General features: G+C 38.2%; 1 protein-coding gene across 2 annotated transcripts in view; it reads left to right on the plus strand.

Moving 5' to 3' along the window:
* Window positions 1-26,613, plus strand: part of LOC108717939 (cyclin-dependent kinase 19) — a 104,624-nt gene extending 78,011 nt beyond the window's left edge. Inside the window, exons 12-14 of one of the 2 annotated variants that reach the window (XM_041564627.1) lie at window positions 13,591-13,830; window positions 15,882-15,924; window positions 25,862-26,613. In XM_041564627.1, the coding sequence (XP_041420561.1) occupies window positions 13,591-13,830; window positions 15,882-15,924; window positions 25,862-26,034 (456 nt within the window). In that variant the 3' untranslated portion in view covers window positions 26,035-26,613. The remainder of the gene's footprint in view (window positions 1-13,590; window positions 13,831-15,881; window positions 15,925-25,861) is intronic. The other variant, XM_018265398.2, reaches the window with a different exon arrangement.
* The last annotated feature ends 358 nt before the right edge of the window (window positions 26,614-26,971 follow it).

Below are 26,971 nucleotides of genomic sequence, written 5' to 3' on the forward strand. Positions count from 1 at the left end.
CGGCGTTGGAGTAGTCGGAGTCAGCATAGATAACTTTTCCAAAATCGCCTCCAGCGTGCGTCCAACATAATTTTGCCGAGCTTCGTACGCCTTCATGCGAGTATGCAGACCTCGAAAGGCCCTGCCGAAATCTGGCTGAGCTTCCTCAGTGGGATCCATGGCCCAAGAATAATGTCAGGGAGCCGGGAGCTCCCTCCAGGGAGGTAGTCTGGATCAAGGAGGAATCCCTCTTGAGGGAGCAAGGTCGCGGTATCCGAAGGGTTAAGCAGAATCAAGGTCAAAGTCCAGGCAAGAGTTCAATGGCAGGCAGATCAGGATCAAATAACAAGAGTCCAGGCAGGGGGTCAAAACCAAGGCAGGAGCAGGAATAAGGATACAGGAAACACAAACAGGAACCCAGGATTAATGGCAGCAAATCCTATTCTTGGGCGCCGTCACAGTGTTTTGGGCGCCCTTTTATGATGAGATCCCGGCACCAGAGATGACATCATCATACAGCGACGTTGCAGCCATGTGTTCAGCATGGGCGCCGCCATCTTGGATCTTCACTGTGACCGCCGGGAATGTAAACAGCGCCGTTGGATACTTCTGGGTCGGGTACGTCTGGCAGTCCTGACAGCATTACACAACAGTATGCTTTCTTTTTCACTTTTAAGCTACCAGGAAGTATGCACAGTATAAGTATGAGCACAGTGGCATCTACAGGCCATTTGTATAAACACCAGTACAGTCACTGGCAAGCAACCAAGCACAGGGATTGGATCCTTTAAGTAACTGACCAGTTTCAGGGCAGGTGCAACAAGCAGATCTTTTGCAAAGTATTTCAAGAAAATATCCTTTGGTAGTATAGAAACAGCTGAACCTGTATCAAGCATCAGGTCAATGGAGTGCCCCTTGACAGCAGAATCAGTACTGACAGTGCATATAAAAGAATAAATGTACCAACTTTATCCACACTTAATACTGTAACATTTGTAGTAGTGACTTCATGAACATCTTTAGCAGAACTACGGCAGGTCTTAGCAAAATGTCCTACTTTTGTGCATTTGTAGCACCGTTTAGCTTTTGCAGGACATGACTTGTAACATGATTTGAAGTGTGTTGTGTTGAACCACAGCGAAAGCAGTATTTTCCATTTGTATTTGCTGCATGGTTTTGCAGTGTAGGTGAATCCCTTTCCTTAGCACTATATTTTGCCTGTGACTGTGCATTATTAGGCCACAGTGTTGAATTCACAATTGGTACATTCCCAGCAGTTCCCTGACTGAGAGTTGTAGCCTCTGCCACTGCTGTTTCAATTTGGCTAGCAACTGTAATAGCCTTTGCAAGGGTTAAATCCTGCTCTAGGAGCAGTCTCTCTCTAATGTGAGGTGAGTTTGTTTTTTCCACTATTTGGTCTCTTAGCATTTCATCTGTTAGATTCCCAAACTCACAGGTAACAACCAGCTCTCTCAAAGCTGCTACAAATTGTTCTGTGGAATCACCATTACGTTGTCCACGTTGGCGGAATTTATATCTTTCAGCAACCACAAAAAAGTTCTTTATAGCAGTAAGAGCAGTTTCATAAGTATCATCAGGTAATGTATAGAATATACGCTGTCCCTCTGCTCCCAGGCAGTGAATAAGTAAAGCATGCTTCCTAGCAGCAGAAATCTCCCCTTGGTCAGCAACAATAATGTAATTTTCAAACATAGGAATCCAAGCAGTAAAAGGTATGGTAGGCTCACCAGGATTTGGAATAATAGGTGCAGGCTGCTGCAGAGGTAGAAGAGCCATCCTTGTCGCCATTTGTTATGTTTTGGGTAGCCGAGGGTGAGTAGAGTATAACAGTGCTTTATTAGCAGAATCATGCAGCCATTACACAACAGTAAGCTTTCAATTTCACTATTAAGCTACCAGGAAGTATGCACAGTATAAGTATGAGAACAGTGACATCTACAGGCCAATTGTATAAACACCACATATAGTCTAAGGAAAACTGGGGAATCTCAATGAAAAAAACATTTTCTTAATTGAAAAATAATTGAAAATTCATCAGCTCTTTACAACATTCTTATTTTTGCATCACCTAGAATGTGAGTCCATTTAGACTATGTGGAAGCTGTTAGTGTAGTCTTAGAAAGACAATCCAGTACTCCAGTACTTTTCTGTTATCTTATACATTATAATACTCATTAAATAAATGATTTTAAACTCTGAAAAACTGTTTTAGCTTTACTGCACCTCCTAATCCTCTAAAATCTTACTAGATATATTAAAAGTTGCACAAGCGTAGGTATGCTGGTCCCCAGGGCAGGGGCAGTTTAACATGGAGGCTGTTTTACAAATACAGGATGCCAAGCTAATTAGCAGTGTTTTAACAGGCTTGGTTTCACTAGAGGAATATTGAGTTTTTAAGTGTTCTAAGAATAGCTTACTAATTAACACAGGATGAAGGGAGTATCTGTACATCTTTCCTGCTTGGGCACTGCAGATATAAACATGTTTTGGTGGACTGGATTTCTGGTGGAAACATATATGTGGCTGATCATGAGGAAACTGAAGTAATAATCTGTTGGAAGTGTAAATCACATGAATAATGTTCCATTCGGGAAAAATACTGAAACAGAGCCAATTATTTTCCTTGACTTCAACTTACATAGTTAAATTGGGATGTAAATAGACCAAAGAACATCAAGTTCAAACCCTCCAAACACACCTCAGTGCACGTACTGTATACACAACACTTATACTGACTTATGTATATAAATTATATATATTGATACCTATACTAATCTATCCGTATTTCTTACAGTCACAAAAGCCCTTCCATATGCTTGTTCAAGAAATAATCTAAATCACTGTTAAAGGCACTACATTCACAACATCACCCGGCAGAGCATTCTGCAACCTCACAGCCCTCACCATAAAGAACCAATTATACTGGTTTAAATAAAAGTTCAGTTCTTGAAGTCTAAAGGGGTGGCCTCACATTTGTTGATCCTTTCTACGCGAAAATATCTCCCACTACCTGTCTATATGATCTCTAATGTACTTGTAAAGAGTTATCTTGTTTCTTCTCAAACAACTTTTCTCCACAGAAAACAACCCCAAACTTGACAGTCTTCCCTGATAGTTTGTATCTTCAGTCCTTTTTACCAGTTTAGTAGCACATACGTATCTGTACTCTCTCCAGCACATTAATATCTTTCTTAAGGACCAGAGCCCAAATATGCACTGCATACTTTAGGTGAGGCCTTACCAGAGATGTATAAAGAGGAAAAACTATGGTTTCTTCCTTTTTATGCAAAACAGTACTTTATTTGCTTTATTGGCCACCCAGAGTTACACTGCTTGTTATCCACAAAAATTCCCAAATCCTTCTCAGTTTGGAAGTTTTCCAACACACTACTATTTAGTTCTTGTTATTGTAAATTTATTGACAAATTGAATTTTTTTTTACTATTTTCTCCTTTATTCTTTCGTTTTCTATACTTTATATGTCTACATCTAAACAACCCCCCTTACTCCCCGAGACTCTCACCATCACAAATCTTTAGCCACAACTCACCTGACTCTGCTACACACTACCACAATAAAACGGCTAGATCCTCAAATTTCGAAATAGTGACACTGAGATGCAAAGGCATTAACACTCCAGTAAATAGAGCCTGCCATGACTTCATGGCAACAGGGGCATAAATTCTAGTTTTTACAGAAAACCACTTAGTTTGGCAAAAATAGGAAAGCAAAGACAAGGTATACTTCTCTTCAGTCAGACATAAAACAAAAGGGTTGGCATCCTCATTCATAAATATTGCCCACTCCAAGGTACAACATTTAGATAAAGAAGGGCTCATTATACTGGTGAAGGGCATTCTTCTAAATTCAGCAATTACTCTCATAGCACTCTATGCCCCGAACGATAAGCAAGAAGAAGCAAGAAAACTTATTTTTTTTACATCTTTTTTTTAAAAGAACACAGAAGAGGTGAACTGATTGTGGCTGGAGATTTTAATAGTGTTAGTCACTCCCTGTTTTAGTCCACGCCTACTATAAACCACACCCATGTTACCACAAGACCAAGTCCACATTAATAGCACACCAAAAACCAAATGGTTGGTGCTCACTGCAGGGATATCACTCATATATGAAAAAAAGTTGTCATATTAAGACATACCCTTAAATCCATATTCCTCCTCTCCTGTGGATAACACAATTTCCCCCCCAGCACATGATTATTATTATGAAAAAGTGAATAAAGCAGACACTTTACCGGCAAAATTACTCACACAAAAAAACACCACCATGATACAAGCAATAAGGACTTCTACAGGAACAACAGTTTATAAACCCAGGGATATCAACTCAATTTGTAAATTACTACTCTTTATAGCGTCAGTTAGGTACCTCCTACTGCAGCAACCCCTTGAAAATTACAAAGTTATTTTACCAACGGAATCCCCAAAATTACAAATGGAAATAAATGAGGATTTTTTTACAAAGCAATACTATAACAGCTTCATAAAAGAACTACTCCCATATGCAATCATTATTTATAGTGGCAGAACTACCGCGGGAGCATGGAGATCACAGGAGGGATGGTGGGGTTCCCAGGTGTACGACCTGCAGCCAGCCTGGAGATGGGAAGTTATGATATTGATTTTTTAATAAACTCCTTCAAAATAAATGTAAGCTACCTCCTGATATGTTGAGTGCAAACATAACAGTCTTGCCTAAGCCGCCTAAAGATCTGATCTATTGCCAGAATTATTGTTCCATATCACTTATTAATGCTGACGTAAAAATTGATGGGAAAATTCTGTCAGATAGATTAGCTACATTAATGCCACAATTTATACACACAGACCAGGTAGGATTCATAATAGGGAGGTATGCCAATGACATCATCAGAAGGATCCTACATCTACTCCATCATGTCAAGAGCTGCCTCTCTCTGAATGCGGAGACGGGTTTCGACATGATGGATCTGCAGTTTTTGAAAGTTATATTGGAAGCCACAGGTTTGAAAGTGCAATAATGGCCCTATTTAACCATCTGATAGCTAGGGTAAGCACATCAGGATATTGCTCAGAGCATTTTAATATCTGCAACAGAACAAGGCAGGGGTGCCCATGGTCTCCCCTTCTCTTTGCGTTATGTATCAAGCCCTTAGCTCAGAGGATCAAAATGAATCCTGACAAAGCAGGCATCAATATACAGTAGGTAAGGAAACATTTAAAATAGCTTTATTTGCGGACTATACATTACAATCTAAATATGCAGAATGGATTTAGAGTGAACAACTCAAAGTCAGAAGCCCTAACGCTATCAGTCAAGGCCCATGCCAAGTTAATATCTAGGCATTAACTTGGCTCCAAAACTTAAAGTCATATATAAGAATTATTCCCCAGTAATCAAAAAACTGAATACACTATTACACTCATGGTGGAAAAACCCATATCATGGCTAGGGAGACTACACACTCTGAAAATGATTATTGTCCAAAAAATCCTATATTTAGTTTGTGCACTACCCATCCCAGTTAATATTAATATTTTGGATGACGACCAATGGCAAGCTATTTTTGAGAAATAAGCATAGCATCCATCAATACAATCATAAAACAAAATGCCTATAAGACCCTATACAATTGGTATCTCACTCCAGCTAAATAAACAAAATCTATGGCTCTGACACAAAGTGCTTCAGGGGCTGTGGGGCAGTAGGCAATGAACTACACATGTGGTGTTCATGCACCTTCCCGACTATGGAAAGATGTTTTCGGACTTATGAGTCAACTACTACACAAGAAGGTTCATCCGAATCCTTGGCTTGCATTACTACACCACAAATCAGAATCTCTTACCAAAAAGGAATTTAAGCTATGCTCATAAATATGTCTTGTTACCAGATGACCTATAGCAAAAAGAAAAAATGCAAAATGGTTCCTCCACAACTCCCTGAAGTAAAAAATAAAATTTGGTGGGTATCCACCATGGAAATGCTGTCAGCACCAATACATGATAAAATACGAAGAGACTTGTTCCCTATGGATACTATGGACTGAAAGCCACTCTACTCAAACAACATTTAATTCCACCACTGCATAAAAATATATACAAACAATATTCCAAGCATTGCATGTTAGATGGATGGGTAATTCACCTATGCAATAGAAAATATGAACTTACAATCTAAAGGCCAGGTGAGAATCCCATCTTTTCTTCCCACTTCCCTTTTCCTACTCTCTTTAACTTACTCTCATATTTCCCTCCCTATAAAACTGCTCAAGTTTTGTTGGCAAACATTTCATAAATAAAACATTTAAAAAATAAATAAATAAGGACTCCACAAGGTTCTTGCAGCAAACAAACAGAACACGTTTATTGTCCAAGACAATGTCAACAGGGTTAAAACAAGATCCACTGAGGCAAGGTAGCACAAGATGTTAATAGTCAGGACACTTCTGAGGAGGAGAGTCAGAATGATGCACAACATGTGGAGACAGCTAGGGAATTGTAAAGATCATCCATAAAGTTTCAATGCTCTATGTGGTCCAAATCCCATACAGTGGAAATGATCAGGGAGAATAATCTAAGACTGATTCCCAGAATGCAGTCCCTTCACTTAGGCAAAGCCTTTCTAAAGCTGCTCTGGGAGGGGTGTCGCCGACCCTCTAAACTGCTCTAAATTGAAACATTTAGTTGATACATTTCTTATCTCTGTCGCTGCTGAGCAGAATCCAATAGTTTCATTACAGGCAGCTGTTAGAATTGATACAATAGTTGCTAAAACTCCAGAGATGCTGTGAAATGTATCAACTAAATGTTGCAAAATTGTAACAGTTCAAAATCTGCACCTGAATTACTGAGCTGCCAGACTGAAACACCAGAGACAGGAACCTTAAAGGGGAACTCCACAAAAACATAATTTAAGCTTTTTTTTGAAACAGACTTTTCATGATTTTTAATGGTTTGGAATAGTCCCCTAAGCCCCCTGCTCTCCTGCTGATCTGTCTGAGTACTTTGCTGAGCTGGCTGACTGCTGTTACTTTGTATCAGCAGCCATCTGTCCTTAGCCTGCATCCTCCAAACCCCAGAATTCCCTGCAATAAGGAACAGAACATCACAGTGCAATGCATTGTGGGTTATGTAGTTCCTGCATGCTGTCTGTAAGCTGTGGAGAAGTTGTTACAATTTGTAACATCAGTGTTTTAGTCCCTACTTCCCTGCCAGGATTTCAAATGATGCAGAAAGAGAAGAACTGTTAAACAGCTGGATCTCAGCATAGAAAATGTTATTTACCACCTTCCATGGATCGACCTAATCCATAGACGAATCAGACACAGGGACCATCCGGCTTTAGCCAGAACAATGGAAACCTGGGACAAAATTAGGTCTAAATGTGGACTTCACAAACATCCTTCCCCTTTACTTCCGATAATAAACAACCCTGCCTTCCCACTGGGACAAGGTACCTCGAGGTTCCAAAAATGGCTTATTCAGGACAACCTACAATTAGTTCACTTTATGGAAAAGGGCAAACTTCCCCAATGATAAGTTGAGACATTCACATCAGATGTCTGCTGCCAATTTATATGCACTTTCCCAAATCCTACACTACCATTGAAGCTTAGGAGGGGACAAAGTCCTAAACAGACAATTGCTACCATTTGAATCTATGTGTGCTGCAGACCATTCCCCGACAAAAACAATGTCAGCTTTATACAAACTGCTACAAGAATTACCTCAGGTGCCACTATTAGAGAACTTTCAGAAATGGGCTAGAGACGTGGAAATGGATCTAGGAGAGTCACAATGGACTACAATAACCCGCATGCTAATGAACAGCTCAAGATGTTGTAGAATGAAAGAGACCAACTATAAATTGCTCTCGAGGTGGTATCTCACCCTGTCCAGACTCCACAAAATATGGCCAGCCACTCCAGATAAATGCTGGAGGTGTCAGCAAACCACTGGTATCTTACGTCATATATTCTGGGACTGTCACAAGTAAAGCCTTTTTGGCAACAAGTTAGAAGCCTAACTGAACAGATAACCAAATCCCCTATACCAGATGACCCAGCCTACATATTGTTATTTCATTTAGACAAACCAATTTCACAATTTTTCTCAACCATAGAGCCACATCTATTAAACTCTGCAAAAATGCTGATCCCTACACATTGGAAACATACTCATCCTCCAAAGATTTAAGAATGGCTAACCAAAGTAAATGAGATCTACAGGTTTGAGAAAATATCCAGTTTAGCCCCGGAAAAGATGACAAAATTCATAGCCAGATGGGTGCACTGGACCTACTTCAAAGACTCTGATAACTACACATCTTTGATTACCATGAATAGAGACCAGACTATTCAGAACTGTATCCTCACCTCTAAAAATCAGGATATGCAATCTCCTTATTCCCATCCCTTTCCTCCTACGTCTCTCTTTCATCTATTCCCACACCCTTCTATCCAAGACTATTCTTAAATCCCCCCCTTTTTTTTCTCCCTTTATTCCCCTCCCCCCCTTATTTTGTTGAACGATAGGCACGTAGGCCATAGTATAAATTGCCTCGAATACATATCTTGAACCTAATGTAATGAAAACCTGCAATGGAACATCCGCATTTGGCAACTAAGATAGATTGTTCATTGAAATACTGCCTGTCTTGAGATTTTTCACTGTCGGTTTGAAATACTGTATTGTATTGTTTTATTGAATGTTGCAATAAAAATCATAATAACAAAAAAAAAAGAAAATGGCATTTATTCATACTTTTTGAAGAAACAGGTAACTATGATGGGTATATTAGGGGTTTCTGTGTTATGTGGGCCTCTTTATCAAATTTTGGTTGGGAAGCTGGAGTTCTCCTTTAAAATTTGAATTTAGATTTTAGAAAAATGGTAAAAAATAAAAAAATGGAAAGCAATTGGAAAAAGTCTTTATTTCTGCTGAACAATCTGAAAACAACTCAATTGGAAAAGTATTTGGAAGGTGAACAACCCCCTTAAATTGTGAATTTGCTGGTTTTCCGAGGGTATCTTTCATAAATATTATAAAGACAGCACACAGGAACTGTGGATGAGGAATTCTGATCTTATAGGTTTTCATTTATATGATGCTGTATACATTTTTTAGAGTAAAGACAGTCCTGCTTACTCAGCAGAAGGGTTCATCTGATGATGAATGAAGGTCATTTTAAATAGCATTATTCTCTTGAAGGTTAGTCTGGGATTACATTTTTCTCCTGCTACAGGAGAATTAAAGCCTTACATTTACTAATGCATTTACTGTTTCTCTTTCCTGATTGTTGACATGGAGATGAAATTACAAGCCATAATTCTAATGATCATTTTAAATGGTCAATTTAATACTGATTTATTTCATCATTCATTAATTATCGGAATGCTGTTTCCAGCAACCAGTAGCAGTTCACTAAATTTACAGCAAATTTTCAGTTTGTGACGGCTCATTCATGAAGACTTGAACAGAATAAAGATGGTCTCTTAACAGTATGTTCTTTTACTTAGAGGGGGGGTCTGATTGCTAAAACTTTTTTGCACAAGCAATATTTAAGGAAGCCTGTGTGAGTTTACTTATCATTTTGTGACAAAATAATATCAGCAATCTTTGTTATTTTAGCTGATTGGTACCTAAAAGTCAAAAGACACAAGCAATCTTAAATTGCCCCCAGCCAAGAACACACTGTTAAGATACCATCTTTATTCTGTGTGTTTTGTTCCATCTTTACATGCTAAACACACAAACAGTAAATGTATGAACATCATGTGTAGATTCTGTGCAGCTGTTGGCTGGAGCCTGGAGAACTATGAGGAAGCTACATCTCTGGGTGTTTCCCCTGTGGCAATTGCAATATGTGCAGTAGGATGTCTAAAATCACCAACTTTGAGGATCGTTTCGGCACTATTCATAATGTTAACCATTACATAAATTGCCGAACTCAAGGCGTAATATACTGCATAGAATGTCCGTGTAACAAACGGTACATAGGAATGACCACTCAAATGCTTAAAACAAGAATGCAGCAGCACTGCAGTACAATTAGAACCGCTGGTAACGAAAATAAAAGTGACAAAACAATTTCCACTGTGGCTCAACATTTTAAAAAACTACATAACAAGGATCCCTCTACTATGAAGTTCTGGGCATTGGAGAAAGTCGAATTGGGAATACGCAAAGGAAACCTGGAACAAGCTCTGTTAAAAAGGGAGAGCTTTTGGATCTTTAGAATGAATACAGTATCCCCTATAGGAATAAATGAAAATAATTTATTCACATCATTTATTTAATTAATTTTATAAATCCATTAACTTAGTAGAAACCAAATAAATATGCTATTTTTAACTGATGCTCTGATGATATATAAATATATATTTTATAAAATACATAATGGAATATATTTTAATTGATGCTTAATAAATATGTTATTTTATAATAATCACAGTTCTTATATATGCACACTAATTAATTTAATTCATCTGAAGCCAATAGGTTAATAATAATAGGTTCATTTAATAAGAACAGTCCTCCTGAGCTGTTAAGAATGCTGGCAGTGATACCTGTGATTTGCGTTATATATGTTAAATAGTTGTATTAAGTTCATGATTCTGCGCATTAAACGCTACACATACGCTACATGGTATCCATGACAACACATGGTAGCGAATCCTCGCGATAGATACACTGACCATTGCGAGTAGGGTTTAAGTCTTGCGATATTTCCTATAGTGACGCACCGTAAGGAAGTGATTTAAACCCGACGCTGGAGGTACGCTCTTATTACGCCTTGATAAAGCTATCACTGCGAAACGCGCGTCGGCGTTTGGAATTCTTTTAACTTTAAACTTTAGAATAATTTCAGTCTTTGGGAAACGGAATAGAAGGGGTGGGAAAAGAAATCTATTTCTATTTAGTGCTCAGGTATCTCCTTTCTCTCTGCCGCTAAAGCTCACAAGAGCCCGTGGATTCGTGGTTTTTTTTAGGCTTATTTAGCTTCCTTACAGAACAGGATTTAGTTTAAAACACAAGACCACAAGTCCCGGGTACTCTGCCTCCTTATCTTTGTGGTGTCCCAGGGATAGAAAACAATTTAGGTAGCAGTTTTTGGGACAGCTCCACCCTCTCCAATTTTCTATTTCCTACTTGAAATCTTTTTAACCTGAGCATTTTTGTGTGTTTTTAACAACTATTTATCCCATTAATTGTGGTCCTCCTTATATCAACTACACTATTTATTATTTATGATTAATTACTTGGCACTGTTTAGCACTTTACAACCAATTAATTTGTAAGCAATTGTGAAATTTTGGTAATTGCTACCTTATAATAAACCGATTAGCACTTAAAGCACTTTAGTATTTTATTCTAATTAATTCCTGGTCGGATTGATTGCGGGTGAAAATATAAGGTATTTGATAATACACTGTATTATAAGGCTATTTATTTATTTGTGCAATTCATTCTTATAGCACTGGCACTTTAACGTAATTGTAACTGGTGCAAACTAAGCACATTAGTATTTTTAACGTTCAGTGTTTGCCCCCAAGCAATCACAAAATACTGTATAAGTAGTGTAACATCTGAGGAACTGCTGTACGAGTGGGAGGCAATTGGGGTTCTTTTTTCTTTGCATATAGAAGCTACATCTCTGTTTGAAGTAAAGGGAATGGTATGTTTGTTGCCACTGCCACTACTTTTTAACCATTGCTAATTCCCATTGTAAATAAAGGCTACACAACTAGAAAGTAATCAGAACTTCCCCAAATTTTCATCTGTCTGCTGTACTTAGACACCCTCTAAAGGATACAGCAAATAAGTGTATACATTCTTCTCTGTATCAAGGTCTGATTGCAGACTGTTTTCTTGCTTATGTACCTGGCAATAATTATTTTAAAATGTTTGCTTTACCAATATTACAAGCACAGAGCAGTTTATGTTTCTTCTGCAACCTATGTCAGTTGCCTTTTTTTTTTACTATTCTACATGAGCAGCATTCAGCAACAGTATAATTCCTGTATATGTACAGGAATGGAGATTGGCCATTGATATAATAGGACAAAAGGTCAAATGAAATATATCTTTGTGGCTATTCTGGCTTTCATGGACTTTCGATACATCAAAACCTTACCTGTCAATAAATAGCTGAAAAAGCACAATGTTACTACTACAAAAATGGGAAAGCAGTGTTCTGCAATATAAGGTTGGAATGTTAAAGGTTTATATATTTAATTAGCGTAAGGAACAGATCTATTTGCCCCAATTAATTCTGCATCCTATTGACCTGGGGAGAGAAGTAATGATTTGGTAAGGAAGACAAAAGAATTACTTGTATGTGCCTCGGGTAAAGATTTAACTCCTGAACTAACTAGCAAATTGAACTGTATAACAAATACAAAACATTTGAGGGTGTGCTGCTTAAACTTTACAACCCTCTTTGTTATGCCTACAGCATTGTTTTATTGTTTATGTTGCATCAGTTAGTGATTTAGTTGTATGGTATGTGCATTGTTATAAAAATGTCCTTCTTAGGTCACCATACCCTTTCCATGTGAACATGTGTAATACCAGGAAATCTGCCATCTTTACAGTGTTCACAGCTAAACAACACCATACGCAGTAATCCTACCCCATCCAGCCTTGTGGTAACATTAGGGTTGCCATCTGTCCAGTTTTGACCTGGACAGCCCGGTATTTTGAAGGCCTAGGTCAAAACTTCCTGCCCGGTTTTCCAAATAAGGAAAACCGGGCAGTATTCCCTTGATTGACAAGGCAATTGGCTAATTGCCGATCACCGCAGCATAGCCCCACCCCCTGATGTCATAGCCACTCCCATCTATGTCACTGTCCCACCCACTGACATCATGGCCCCACCCCCTGCCCGGTCTCAGATGCACGGAAACGTGGCAACCCTAGGTAGCATCGTTGGTAGGTATTACTTATACCACAATCCTGGCCTATAAATGCAGATCACCATTATCTGTTTTGTACGTTTATACAAGTTTTATAACAGGTTATATATGCAGCTACCTCATGGCACTGCTATACAGTAAATGTTCCTCCCCAGGTATCTATGCCCTATATTATATACTGATGCCTCTCAGTAACATATGCTACACAGTGCTTATGTATTTTCTATATTATGATGTATTGTACAGCCTTATTAAGCACTGTCATTTTCTGTCTTCCCCAGTTTTACACCTTCCCCTTTATTAATAAAACTGAAGCTCAATACCCTGTGTCAGTGGATTAATGAAGGAAGGAGTTTAGCTGTATGTCAAGCTACACACTACCCCAGGGTAACACATAGTGAGGACAGAACACTTACTTGCAAAAGAAAAAACAAACTTCACCTAGCATCAAGTACTTTTGTCTGTAAAGTACACAAGGCACTCTGCCTATAGCTTCATGAGCATCAGAATCAGCCAAATGTTATTTCATTCTGGGTAAAAAAAAATCACCACAGCCCTCAAATAATGTCTAGATATATCTGTAAGCTTAACATTTAATAGAGGGGGAAATGGTCTATCCTTTACTATACTAAATGCAATTCTAATCTTAATCTTCTACTTTCCATGTTTAGAATCAGCAGACACAAAATCAGCACCAGCAACAAACAGCAACTCAGAAGCAGGCTACAGTTCAGCAGCAGCAGCAACAACAAAACAGCAGCCAGACAAATGGTACAGGTGGAACAGCTGGAGCCACACTTCAGCACAGTCAAGACTCCAGTCTTAACCAGGGACCACAGAATAAGAAGCCACGCATGGGGCCTTCAGCCAATAACTCTGGTGGATCCTCCCTGATGCCTTCAGATTATCAGGTGCAGAAGTGCTTTATTGAAATCAATATGGGCAAATATTGCTGCTAAATTTACATTTTAGTGTATGTGATTTTAAGGGAATGTGGTACACTGCATAATAAAGTGCCAACCTCTTAACATCAACCTCTTACTTTACAGCTGGGCACTGTATTATATATTTGCCACAATCTTTGTCAAATAAGTTATTATATAATGGGAATGTTTTTAGTTATGAGCACAGGTGTGGGAAGAAATAGGTGCAATTCTTTTCTTTCTCATTACTAAGTTTTTGTTTCTTTCCCCATATTATCCTGTATAGTTTTTTTTTTAAATTAAACAGGAGAACAGTGAGTGGACTATTGTAGTAAGACATAAATATATGCATGTATAAATGTATGTTTAATTCGAGACGGCTGTATAGCTGCCATGTATTCTTTTCTTCTATAATTTTTTCATATTTCTATGTCTGCACGGCTAGATAAATATTTTTTGTTTAATTTTTGCTGAGTAATGACTGTAATATGCGGTATATGTGGTTATGTACAGGTCTCCAATTTATATTGTAGATACAGACATAATTTTAAAAGTAGATGACAGAATTTTTTAGATCCTATAAAATATAACCTTTGAAGCAGTGATTAGTATTGAGGATATTAGCAGTCACCTCAAAGTTCCGTGTATAATAGCATTCAGAGTTTGGCCTTGTGCCAGGTATTATCTATTTGTACTGTATATACTGGCACTAACTGATCTGGATATATAGTATTACTACTATTAATAGGAGGTATTATTACTATCCATAGCACATCAGAACTTGAAACTGCAGAAAAATAATTCAAATATAGTGTAGTGATTTGTACATGCTTCTGCATACTAGTGTGCATGTGGCAATCCAGGGTAACCACTCAAAAATGCTGCATTTTTGGTTCTTAAAGTGTTTTACACATGTGTTAGGGCCCTTAAAAGTTAAAAGTGGAATGTTTCAATTAGGCTTCTTTATCTCATTTCATATGATCACTAATGGCTTGTTCTGTGGTTGCAGCAGTAAATTTAATAATTTCAAGCTTAATGATCTGCTCAGTTATGCTGTCTTGTAACTTCAGTCAAGGGCAATTGAAAGCCTAATGGGTGGATAAGAGGGAGTGAAGGGGACACCTACATACTAGTAAGCTCTTTAGGGCAAGGCTCCCTTTGCTTCTTATATGTTTTATTGGTTGCTTTTCTATCTTGTATGTTCAGTGTATACATCCATTTATTGTACAGCTCTGTTATTATTATTATTATTAATAATAATAATAATAATAATAATATTGGGTCTCTGTGCTCAAGCTAGAACAGTTTCCAAATTGCCTTATTTTAGCACAAAAGAACCCTACTTGCTGAAAACCAGTAAAACAGGGACATGGACTATTGTGAATCCAATGACAGCATAGCACATCACAAAATATGAAGCTCACTGTCCTGTAAATAATCAATTGAATTTATTACCTGTTGAAAGATTTGTAAATGTGAAACATGCCATAAATAATATACATTTTTTTTGACTTCTGTTTTGTTAGTTCTGAAGGGGAACTATTATCACATTAGTTTGTGAATCATTCTGTAGCAAATGAAGCATTTTCAAATAAAAACTGCATATCCATGTCCTCTTGTATAAAACCACTAGGAAATATATAGGATTAGACCATTTACGCATCTGTACTGTAGCTTGACATCTAAATTGACAGGTATTTTGTATAATTTTTAGTTGTAAGTTTATCTTATATGGCTGGAATCAGTTCAGGTGGGTGATTCATCCCTTCCAGGTAATACTAAACCTGTCAGCAAGTTCACCTGAACCAAAAATAGCTGTAAACGAAACATAATCAGGTTTCCTAAAATAACAGAGTAAGGCTTCCACGATCAGTATTGAATTGCAATAAGAGTAAGCTTATTTTATTAGGAGAATTGTAACAATGTAATGCACCAGTACCACCATAAAATTGCTGAAATGCATATGTGTATTTATTTTGTTTGCAGTGTACAACATAAAAAGGCTGGAAAAATAACTAAATTGTTTTTATTCCACACAGAAATCATTAAATGGACTGTACAAAATTAATGACACTTTAGAAGGTATAACAAATATTTTGATTATATATATATATATAAACAGAACATAATGAATTATTTCTTAAAAGGGCTGTTGCTAAACATTATACCTTTAGTTTGAATTGTCTGTGTCAGAAAAAAGAGCAGAAAAATATGTGATAAAATTGTATGTAAGCATAAACAATCTCAAGGATACAAGTCAGTTTCCACAGACCTTAATGTTCCTGTGTTCACCGTACGCAGAGTTATAAAGAAGTTGGAGGTCAATAATAATGTAGCTAATCTACTTTAACATGGACACATGAGCAGATCAGATCAAATTAGATACAGAGATGAGTTTTTTCCAATGATGGTCAAAGAATTTTGATCAACTGCCAGACAGAGTTGGGATGACACTGTTTTAACTTGCATCATCCATCACCACCTCTGTGAAATGGAGCTCTAGGGTTGAAGAAACATGAGAAACATAAGAAAGGCCTAGAGGAGTTTGTCAAAACCACCTAAACAGGTTATATTCTTTCTGGGTGATGGTCCTGTGGATAGATGAGTAGAGATTTTTGTTAAAGCACTACATCCCTTTGTTAAGGAAAAAAAGGAGCGTTCAGGGTACTTCAGTCTATTCATGGCATCACAAGTTCAGGAGATCAGGAGGCATTTTGGAAAGGAATACAAAAGCCAGTGTTTGAAGCATGGTCACAGAACACAGAGTGGCGGAACTATCGGGGGAGCAGGGGGTGCGAGCGGACCAGGGCCCGCAGCCCCTCAGGGCCCCCCGGCAGCTCGCTCGCCAGTGATATCAGTCGTGTACGGAGGGGGGGCGGGGCCCGGCTGCGCGTCACGCAACAGGGCCCGCGCCCCTCTAGTTACGGCACTGTCACAGATCATGCTTATGGAAAGGCATGCATTTTATTTTAGTTTATTGTTCCAAAGGGTGTTAATAAATCTGCCCCAAAGTCTAGTGTGTCAATAAGTCAGATCAGAATTTAAGTTATGGGTGGAATAACAAAGTTCTGTAATATTCATACTAAAACAAGGAATTAAGTAAACCTGATCAATATACAATGTGTTTTGCACTAGATTTTATTGGAATTTGTGAGCTATTTGAAAAAGTGAAATGATGCCAATATTTTTGCCACAACTGTATTGGGAAAACTATAAAAAATGTATAGCTTAACTTTTAAGAAGGATTTGGAATGAGAGTAATAGCTGTGGAAAAATAACCACATAGATTTTTTTAGGGGTTAGTTCTTGTTGGAATCTGCTCTATTTTGGGGTGCCTAAAGACTAGGGATGTAGCGAACTGTTCGCCCGCGAACTGTTCGCCCGCGAACTAGTTCGCGCGAACTTCGACCGTTCGCGTCCGCCGAATGTTCGCGAACGTTTGGGAACGTTCGCATTTTGAGTTCGCGTTCGATCGTTCGACCATTTGACCATTCGAATTCCTTCGACCGCTAAAAATCGAACGATTTCCATTCGTTCGAACGATTGTAAGCATTCGATCGAATGAAAAGCATTCGATCGAATGAAAAGCATTCGATCGAATGGCTTCGATCGTTCGATTCGAATGAAAATCCTTCGATCGAACGATTAAAATCCTTCGATCGTTCGAATCGAACGATTTTAGCGGGTGTTCGAAGTTCGCGAACTGTTCGCATTTTTTGCCGGTGTTCGCGAACGGTGTTCGCGAACGGCGTTCGCGAACACCAAATCGGCAGTTCGCTACATCCCTACTAAAGACAGCCTGATATTTAAATAAGTGGTGTTTATTTACAAAGGAATTCAAAGGTATAAAAAAAAGTGACCTAACTAAGAGAGAGACCTAAGTGTAAGGAAGAAAGGGATAAGGAAATTTGTAATGGAGGGGAGTGGAAATGCCCTTTATATGTACATGAAGAAGTCCATTCAAACATGCATACTAACCTTTTATCAGGACAGCCACACCCAAAAGACCCAGCCAATTTAGTTGATGCTAGCTGTTTTTGGAGAAGTTTCATCTCTTCTTAAGTAGGTAAGGGAGTGAAATCAAGTTAGGATGCATTGTGGATGAAATCCCATAGTCCAATTCTCCAGGTGTCACATTGTTCATCCAACAGGGTCTCCTTTCCTTTGGAACTCTTGCTATCCCTGCATCCACACCAGTGTATGTATAATGTGTATACATTACTGTAGCTGCAAGGTTTGTTTTATGGCAGGGTGGCTGTTGTCCAGGCTTGCACCTACACAGTTGCCATTGATGGAAAGGCAGATATCTGTTAACTCATTGTGTATAGTGGGCTTACTGTGAAATATCCGAAATCCAATACTACAGTTCTTTTATTTACAAATGAGTCACAATGCTGCAGCATCTGTGGTGAGAAACTGTTGTATTAATTCTAACAGCTGCCTTTAATGAAACTCAATGATTCTGCCAAAGATAACAGATGTATCAACTAATCTAATATTTTGATTTAGAACAGTTTATAGAGTTGTGACCCCCTCCCCCAAGCTACTTTAGAAAAACATAAGGTTATATCAGGAATATTAGGAAGACAGTCACAAACACAAAATAAAAAGTAATTGAAAAAGTTTTTATTTCTGAACAACTAAACTGAAAAAAATGTTGGAAGGTGAACAACCCCTTTAAGGTTAATAAAACGGTAAGACCAATAATATAGACATATTTATCTTTTGGGATTGAAGGACATAAAAGTATTCCAATCTTAATTTTCTGTGACTGAATTAATGAACATCCCCACAGGGAAAGGGACACTGACAGCTTAACCCTTTAAGTGCCAGCAGAATTTCACATTTTGGTTACGCGAAATGCCAGCCGTTTTTAAGCATTTTGTGCTCTCTCACTTTAGGGGCATTTTCTGAGGGGAAACCTATAGTTTACCTAGGAAAACTATACATTGTTTTTTTCGGTAGAAACTGAGCTTTCTAAATCTGCCTGAGTTTTCATGTATTTCCACCTGTGCAAAAAAATTTATAGTGCTAAATACCAAAAAAAAATGAAAAATTACCATTTTTCATCGTATATCAATTTATACCAGAAAAATATTTCATTTTACAGATGAAAATCCAACTGATTTGGAAAACCTTATGTCTCTCGAACGTGCCAATACCAGATATGTATAGTTTTAGGGAGATTTAGGACTTCTGTACAGCAAAAACTCCCGGCAGTATATTAATGAATTTTGAAAGCACTAAGGCAGAAAACGGCATGCTTTAGATTCCAAGGCAAAAAATCCTGAAACCGTAGGTTTACCCCAGAAAACCATACATTTTTGAAAAGTACACATTCTGCCGATTACAAAATGGGTAACTATGTCTCTCTACTCCCAACTACCAAACATAAAAGCTTGTCTGAACATAGCGGTTTTTCAAAAAAAAATTCAAAATTCTCAAAAAATCATTTCAAAGGTTTTATTTTGCTGCTCCGCATATCCCAAACTATATTAGGTACCAAGAAAAAGCACCTGAAATATGATTGCCAGGGGTCCACTGAACAGTTTGATACCCATTATGCATAGGTTTACCAAAGTATCTGGCATTTAGAGACACCAATATGAAGTTAGCACATCCAAATTGTTCAGGACTTTACTTCAGCTACTGAGAAATAAACACATTGACTGCATTTTTTGTGGGGTAAAAACACAGAAATATATGTTTACCCCCCAAACCCATATATTTTTGGAAAGTACACATTCTACTGAATCTAAAATGGGTACCCATGCCTTTCTGCTCCAAACTACTGAGTCGCAAGGCTTTCCCAAAATTGTCGGTTTTGGTGAAATATCTGAAAATTGCCTCAAACCTTCAACTTCCCAGCACCATATCACCCACGTATCATTATGTACTAAGAAAAGGCACCCTAAATATGATTGCCAGGGTTCCTCTGAACATTTTGGTGGCCATTGTTCATAAGTTTACCAAAGTATCTGGCATTTAGAGGCCCCAAATGAAGTTAGCGCATACAAACAGTCCCGTGGGTAACTTCAGCTAATGAAAAATCAACACATTGACTGCATTTTTGTGGGGTAAAAACCCAGAAATATATGTTTACCCCCCAAAACCCATATATTTTTGGAAAGTACACATTCTACCGAATCTAAAATGGGTACCCATGCCTTTCTGGTCCAAACTACTGAGTCGCAAGGCTTTCCCACAATTGTCGGTTTTGGTGAAATATCTGAAAAGTGCCTCAAAGCTTCAACTTCTCAGCACCATATCACCCATGTATCGTTACGCACCAAGAAAAAACACCCTAAATATGATTGCCAGGGTTCCTCCAAACAGTTTGGTGGCCATTGTTCATAGTTTTACCAAAGTATCTGGCATTTAGAGGCCCCAAAATGAAGTTAGCACATACAAATTGTCCTGTGGGTAACTTCAGCTAATGAAAAATCAACACATTGACTGCATTTTTGTGGGGTAAAAACACAGAAATATATGTTTACCCCCCAAACCCATATATTTTTGGAAAGTGCACACTATACAGAATCTAAAATGGGTACCCATGCCTTTCTACCCCAAACTACTGAGTCGCAAGGCTTTGCCAAATTTGGCGGTTTTGGTGAAATATCTGAAAATTGCCTCAAAGCTTCAACTTTCTAGCATCGTATTGTCCATGTATCATTACCAGCATAAAGCATCCTAAATATAAACATAGGGGTCTACTAAACAGTTTGATGCCCAATGTGCATAGATATACCAAACTATGTGGCGCACAGAGACCCCCAAATGACAATATGTATAGACATTTTCATGGCTGACGCTCTGGCTGCTGCAATATAACCACCCGGTGTGTGTATTATGCGACATTAGACCACCTAACAGTACAGAGACCCCAGAAAACCATATATTTTCAGAAAGTACATATTCTGACGAATCCAATATGGGTAAATAAGTGTTTCTACTGCAAACTGCCAAACTGCAAAGCAATGCTGAACATAACGGTTTTATCAAATTTCTGAAAATCGTCACAAAGCTTGAATTTTACCCCATTTTATGCCACACATTTCGTAACTTATCAGCATAAAACATCCTAAATATGAAGGCCAGGGGTCTACTAAACACTTTGATGCCCAATATGCATAGATATACCAAACTATGTGGCGCACAGAGACCCCCAAATGACAATAGTGTATATACATTTTCACGGCTGACACGCTGGCTGCTGCAATATAAGCACCTGGTGTGTGTATTATGCGACATTAGACCCCCCTAACAGTACAGAGACCCCAGAAAACCATATATTTTCAGAAAGTACACATTCTGACGAATCCAATATGGGTAAATAAGTGTTTCTACTGCAAACTGCCAAACTGCAAAGCAATGCTAAACATAACGGTTTTTATCAAATTTCTGAAAATCGTCACAAAGCTTGAATTTTACCCCATTATATGCCCCACATTTCGTAACTTATCAGCATAAAACATCCTAAATATGAACGCCAGGGGTCTACTGAACACTTTGATGCCCAATATGCATAGATATACCAAACTATGTGGCGCACAGAGACCCCCAAATGACAATAGTGTATAACATTTTCACGGCTGACGCGCTCGCGGCTGCTGCAATATAAGCACCTGGTGTGTGTATTATGCGACATTAGACCCCCCTAACAGTACAGAGACCCCAGAAAACCATATATTTTCAGAAAGTACACATTCTGACGAATCCAATATGGGTAAATAAGTGTTTCTACTGCAAACTGCCAAACTGCAAATCAATGCTGAACGTAACGGTTTTTATCAAATTTCTGAAAATTGTCACAAAGCTTGAATTTTACCCCATTATATGCCCCACATTTGATAACTTATCAGCATAAAACATCCTAAATATGAACGACAGGGATCTACTGAACACTTTGATGCCCAATATGCATAGATTTACCAAACTATGTGGTGTACAGAGGCGCCCAAATGACAGTAGTGTATATAAATTTTCATGGCTGACGCTCTGGCTGCTGCAATATAAGCACCCAGTATGTGTATTTGCACCATAAGACCCTCTAACAGTATGGAGACCCTAGAAACCATATATTTTTTAGAAAGTACACATTCTGACAAATCTAAAACAGATAATTACATCTTTCTACTGCAAACTACCAAACTGCAAAGCTATGCTGAACGTAGCGGTTTTTATAAAATTTCTGAAAATCGTCACAAAGCTTTATTTTACCCCATTATGCGCCCCACATTTCATAACGTATCAGCATAAAACATCCTAAATATGAACGACAGGGGTCTACTGAACACTTTGATGCCCAATATGCATAGATTTACCAGACTATGTGGCGCACAGAGACCCACAAATGGATATATATAGTAGATAAAATTTACATAGGCAAAACAAAATAACACAGAACAGTGTGAAATGCAAATAAATCACCAAAAACTAATAAAACCACAAAAATCAATGCTTTTTTTTCACACTAGTGTAATCGGCCACCAGAATTACCGTTTGAATATTTTAGCTGGGCCAAATCGATTATACGGACAGAAACAATTGAACAACACAAATGCAGAGCTGAAAATGCAATAAAATGGCTAAAAATTCAATAAAATGGCTAAAAATGCACCAAAATACCCAAAATTGCAATATAACCACCAAAATAACATACAAAAGCTATTGCACAGTACGGTTAGCGAATACGCTATTTGGAACGGCAATAAAACATTTTTTTTAGCCAAAAAAGAGACGATGCGATAAGAAAAAAAAAAAAAGTCACAAAGCCATATATGTACATATGCGTGTGCACAACGGGTAAATTGCATGTTATTTGCGAGTGTGCGCGTGTGCAATTGTACATGGGTGCTGTGAGTGTGTGTGACCCCCCCCAATCCCCAAAAATCTATGTGTGAGTGTGTGTAAGTGTGAATGTAAGTGTATATTACTGTAATAAGTGTGTGTTGGTGTGTTTGTGTGTTTTTGTGTGTGTAAATGTTACATTTAGCTGGGGTAGATGCATCAGATCGATGATAAAGGGCCCCACGCAGCAGATCTCCAGCTCCAACGGTCATCAGGCAGGGGGGGCGGAGCTGGGCGGAAGTGAAGTGCAGGCAGCAGCAGGACGCATAGGAAACGCGTCCCTGCTGCTGCTTTGGGGCCCCTGGGCGATCGCGCCCCAGGAGCCACTCGATCCCCTGCTCTGCTCGTTGTCTAAGGGCAGGGGATGGTGAAGGAACGGAGCGAGCGGCTCTAACAGCCGCTCCTCCGCTCGCAAACCCGGAAGTGCTGCAGAACGTAGAATCTACGATCTGTGGCACTTTGGTCCTTTGATCCACAGAACGTAGATTCTACGTTCTGTGGCACTTAAAGGGTTAATATTGCTCTGTGTAATTCAATGCATTCCAATGGAAACAAGCTTATATCAATAAGGCTGCTAGCTTAGATCTCTTCTCTCTCTCTCTCTCTCTCTCTCTCTCTCTCTCTCTCTCTAGGCGTATATATATGAGAGGTATATTGAGGTGGAAAAGGGAAAACATTTTTTACTTTCTTGTTTTGTGACAAAAAGTCACTCAATTTCCCTTCTTGCCCCTAATTTGCATATTCAAATTCGGATTCGGGTTCGGCCGGGCAGAAGGATTTGGCCGAATCTGAATCCTGCTGAAAATGGCCGAATCCAGGCCCAATCCCGAACCGAATCCTGGATTCGGTGCATCCCTAATATATATATAATACACAAAAGCCATGAATATGTAAATTATATCCTTATAAACGGTGAGTTCTGATGTCATCAGTTATAAACGGTGAGTTCTGATATAATTTCTGTCACATGACTCACAGAAATTTGTGTATTATAATAAATTAAGTACCCCCAGTTGCAAAATATGAGGATATTAGAAGTTACCTCGGAGATCCATGACCTGTATAAAAACACTCGGCCTTCGACCTCATACTTTTATATGGTCATGAAACTCCTCAGTAACTTATAATATCCTTATATTTTACAAGAGGGGCACAAGAGGGGCACAACCAAATAATGAAAATGAAATTAGTGAGTATGATAAAGAATGAAAGAATGAAAAAATACTCACAGTTAACCCCAGCCGGAGAGTGATTTGTCTAAATTGGGAAACTGGGCAGCAAACTGCAAAATGAGGTTCAATGTTGATAAATGCAAGGTTATGCACTTTGGCAAAAATAATAAATAATAATAAAATAAATGCACTAAATGGCAGTGTTTTTGTTGGGAGTTTCCTTAAATGAGAAGGATCTATTCTAGGGGTTTTTGTAGATAACAAGTTGTCTAATTCTGAGCAGTGTCATTCTGTGGCTACTAAAGCAAATAAAGTTCTGTCTTGCATCAAAAAGGGCATTAACTCAAGGGATGAAAACATAATTATGCCTCTTTATAGGTCCCTGGTAAGGCCTCATCTGGAGTATACAGTGCAGTTTTGGACTCCAGTCCTTAAGAGGCTTATAAATGAGCTGGAGAGAGTGCAGAGACGTGCAACTAAATTGGTTAGAGGGATGGAAGACTTAAATTATGAGAGTAGACTGTCACAGTTGGGGTAGTTTTCTCTGGAAAAAAGGCGCTTGTGAGGGGACATGATTACACTTTACAAGTACATTAGAGGACATTATAGACAAATAGCAGGGGACCTTTTTACCCATAAAGTGGATCACCGTATCAGAGGCCACCCCTTCAGACTAGAAGAAAAGAGCTTTCATTTGAAGCAAAGTACATATATATGTGTGTGTGTGTGTGTGTGTGTGTGTGTTTTTTAAGAAGTGGAAGAGACAGCAACAGGCAGTGTAATTTCAGGCAAATACGAAAAAATTGTGGGAAAAAAGGGACTTTTCTAGGATTTATTATGCAACAAAACTGCGACAATTCTGAATATGAAAATACTTCAGCTAAAATCTGTTGAAATCATGTAGACGTCCATTGCAGATGTCCCTTTTACAACTGGAAGATCATACTGTATATAAAATGTATATAACGAAAGGTGAAACAATCAGCTTTCCATAGAGCATGAAATGGGATAAAGAAGTTAAAACTATTGTCAAGGATAAGAACAATACAAAAAATATAAAAAGTACATTAAGATTATATACAAAAAATATAGCTATAGTTATTCCAAGAAACATTTCAATTCTACATCTATATTGGGTCCTCTTGGTTGAAGGGTTTTCAGTTCATAAATTCACCTCATTTCCTCCTGTGAGATAATGAAAGTATTGTCACCCCCTCACCAATGTTTTGACATATAGCTGATGCCCTTAAATGTGAACAAGCTAGGGTCCCTATCATGTGCTGCAGCAAAATGTGTACTCACATGCTTTTCCACTTGCCTGTAGTTAGCTTTATTTATCATGTGTAGTTACATGTTCACTCAATTTTGGTTTCATTTATTGCGTTGGCCTGCTTTTGATTACGAGAGAAGCACAAGGTTATATTGTTGTATTTTACTTTGTAGTTATTGTGTGACAAGTTGAAAAAGTCACAGAAAAGTCACAACTTTTGCAGTTCGTGCTTTTTCAGTTTGGATCTTTTGATAAATTACTGACATTTGTGGAAATGAGTTTATTTGTGGTTAGAAAAAACACTAAAACCACAAAAATTCATCCTTTCATAAATAGGCCTCATCTGCGTTAGTGTTGCTTTTAATGTAAAAGAATCACTTAAACATTGTTAATTATTAACTATAAAACAATTAGTGCCAGGCCAATTAGTAAGGGCACCCAAGGCAATCCCCCTGCCTTCATCCACCTTCTATCCCACTCTTTATCACCCACTCCCTCCTTCTTGTTGATGTCCTGATGCCTTACAATACTAATTCATAGGGCTGGGTTTATGGAACAGAAAAGGTATGTCCTTAGGGTTCTAGCACCACCCACTGTTGCACCCTAGGGCATACCTCTTCTACCCACCCCTAGTTCCAGCCCTGAAAAAATTTTGCTATATTTGCTATAAATATAAAACTACATATAGTAGTAGTATAATATTTTTATCTCTTTTTTCATTAAGCACTCCTCTTCACGTCTGGGTTACCAAAGCAATGTTCAGGGATCTTCTCAGCCCCAGAATGCCATGGGTTACACTACAACATCTCAGCAGAGCTCACAGTACCACCAGTCCCACAGGTACTAGAAGGAAAACCACCAAAAGGAAACCAAGTATCAATCAGAGGCTCCGGCTAGTTGATGAACAGAACCTTCAAAGATATACACATCCAGAACTACAAATGGAACATGTTGTCCAGAACTTAGTCTGTGTTCTTCGTGTATAGCCATCCTCAAATGTTTGGTAAACATCAACCTTGGCTGACCTTCTTTGAAGCCTGAGTTAACTTCTTACAGTCACGATAAGTTAGAATTTGTGATTGAATGCCAGCACTTACTCGTTTGAGTTTTTTTAATGATTTTGTTTTGTGCAGCTTCTTGGCAGTAATGACAGTGATTTATTTATCTTAATAAGGCTGCTCAGTGGAACTTCATGTTGTAGAAATAAGAGGTAGTTCTGTATAGATTTTTATTCTGAAAAACAAGACAAGAAAACATAAATGCACCTTTTTAAGCACTGTGTTCTGTTCACAGAGCATTGCAGTTTGGCAAACAGATGTCAAGAACAGGAAACTTTACTGTTCCAAGTTTCCGATCCTTCTTTTTTTTAACAGGATTCTAAAAAAATATATAAAAATTTGAAAAAAAGTTTGTGCCTGCACCAGAGACACCAATATACATGCAGGATTTAACTCAGGAGTGGTTGAAGTAGATTACATTGTAGTGTTCTTGTATAACTCACCAGTAACCCATTTATACAACAGAGTTAAGTGTACATTAATTGTGTCCTTTGGAACTGATGGAAACTCAACAATAAAAGCTGCATCACTCATGTTATAATAGGAATCAGCCACTGCCTGGTTTGCAGTATAGTGCTTAATTGTTTAAAACAAACCAAAACATATTAGCAATATTTTTATGTTCCTCATAATTTCTGTTTAGTATGTGTAAAGAATATTCACTGGAGAATGACTGCAGTAGAAGATGGTCATGTCAATACAAATTGTATGCTGAAAAGCTTAGTGAGGGATATGAACCCAGAGCAAGGTTTCCCCAAATATTCAAAAGTGCTTAA

Source organism: Xenopus laevis, chromosome 5S (assembly GCF_017654675.1).
Source record: "Xenopus laevis strain J_2021 chromosome 5S, Xenopus_laevis_v10.1, whole genome shotgun sequence".
Taxonomy (NCBI): Eukaryota; Metazoa; Chordata; class Amphibia; order Anura; family Pipidae; genus Xenopus; species Xenopus laevis.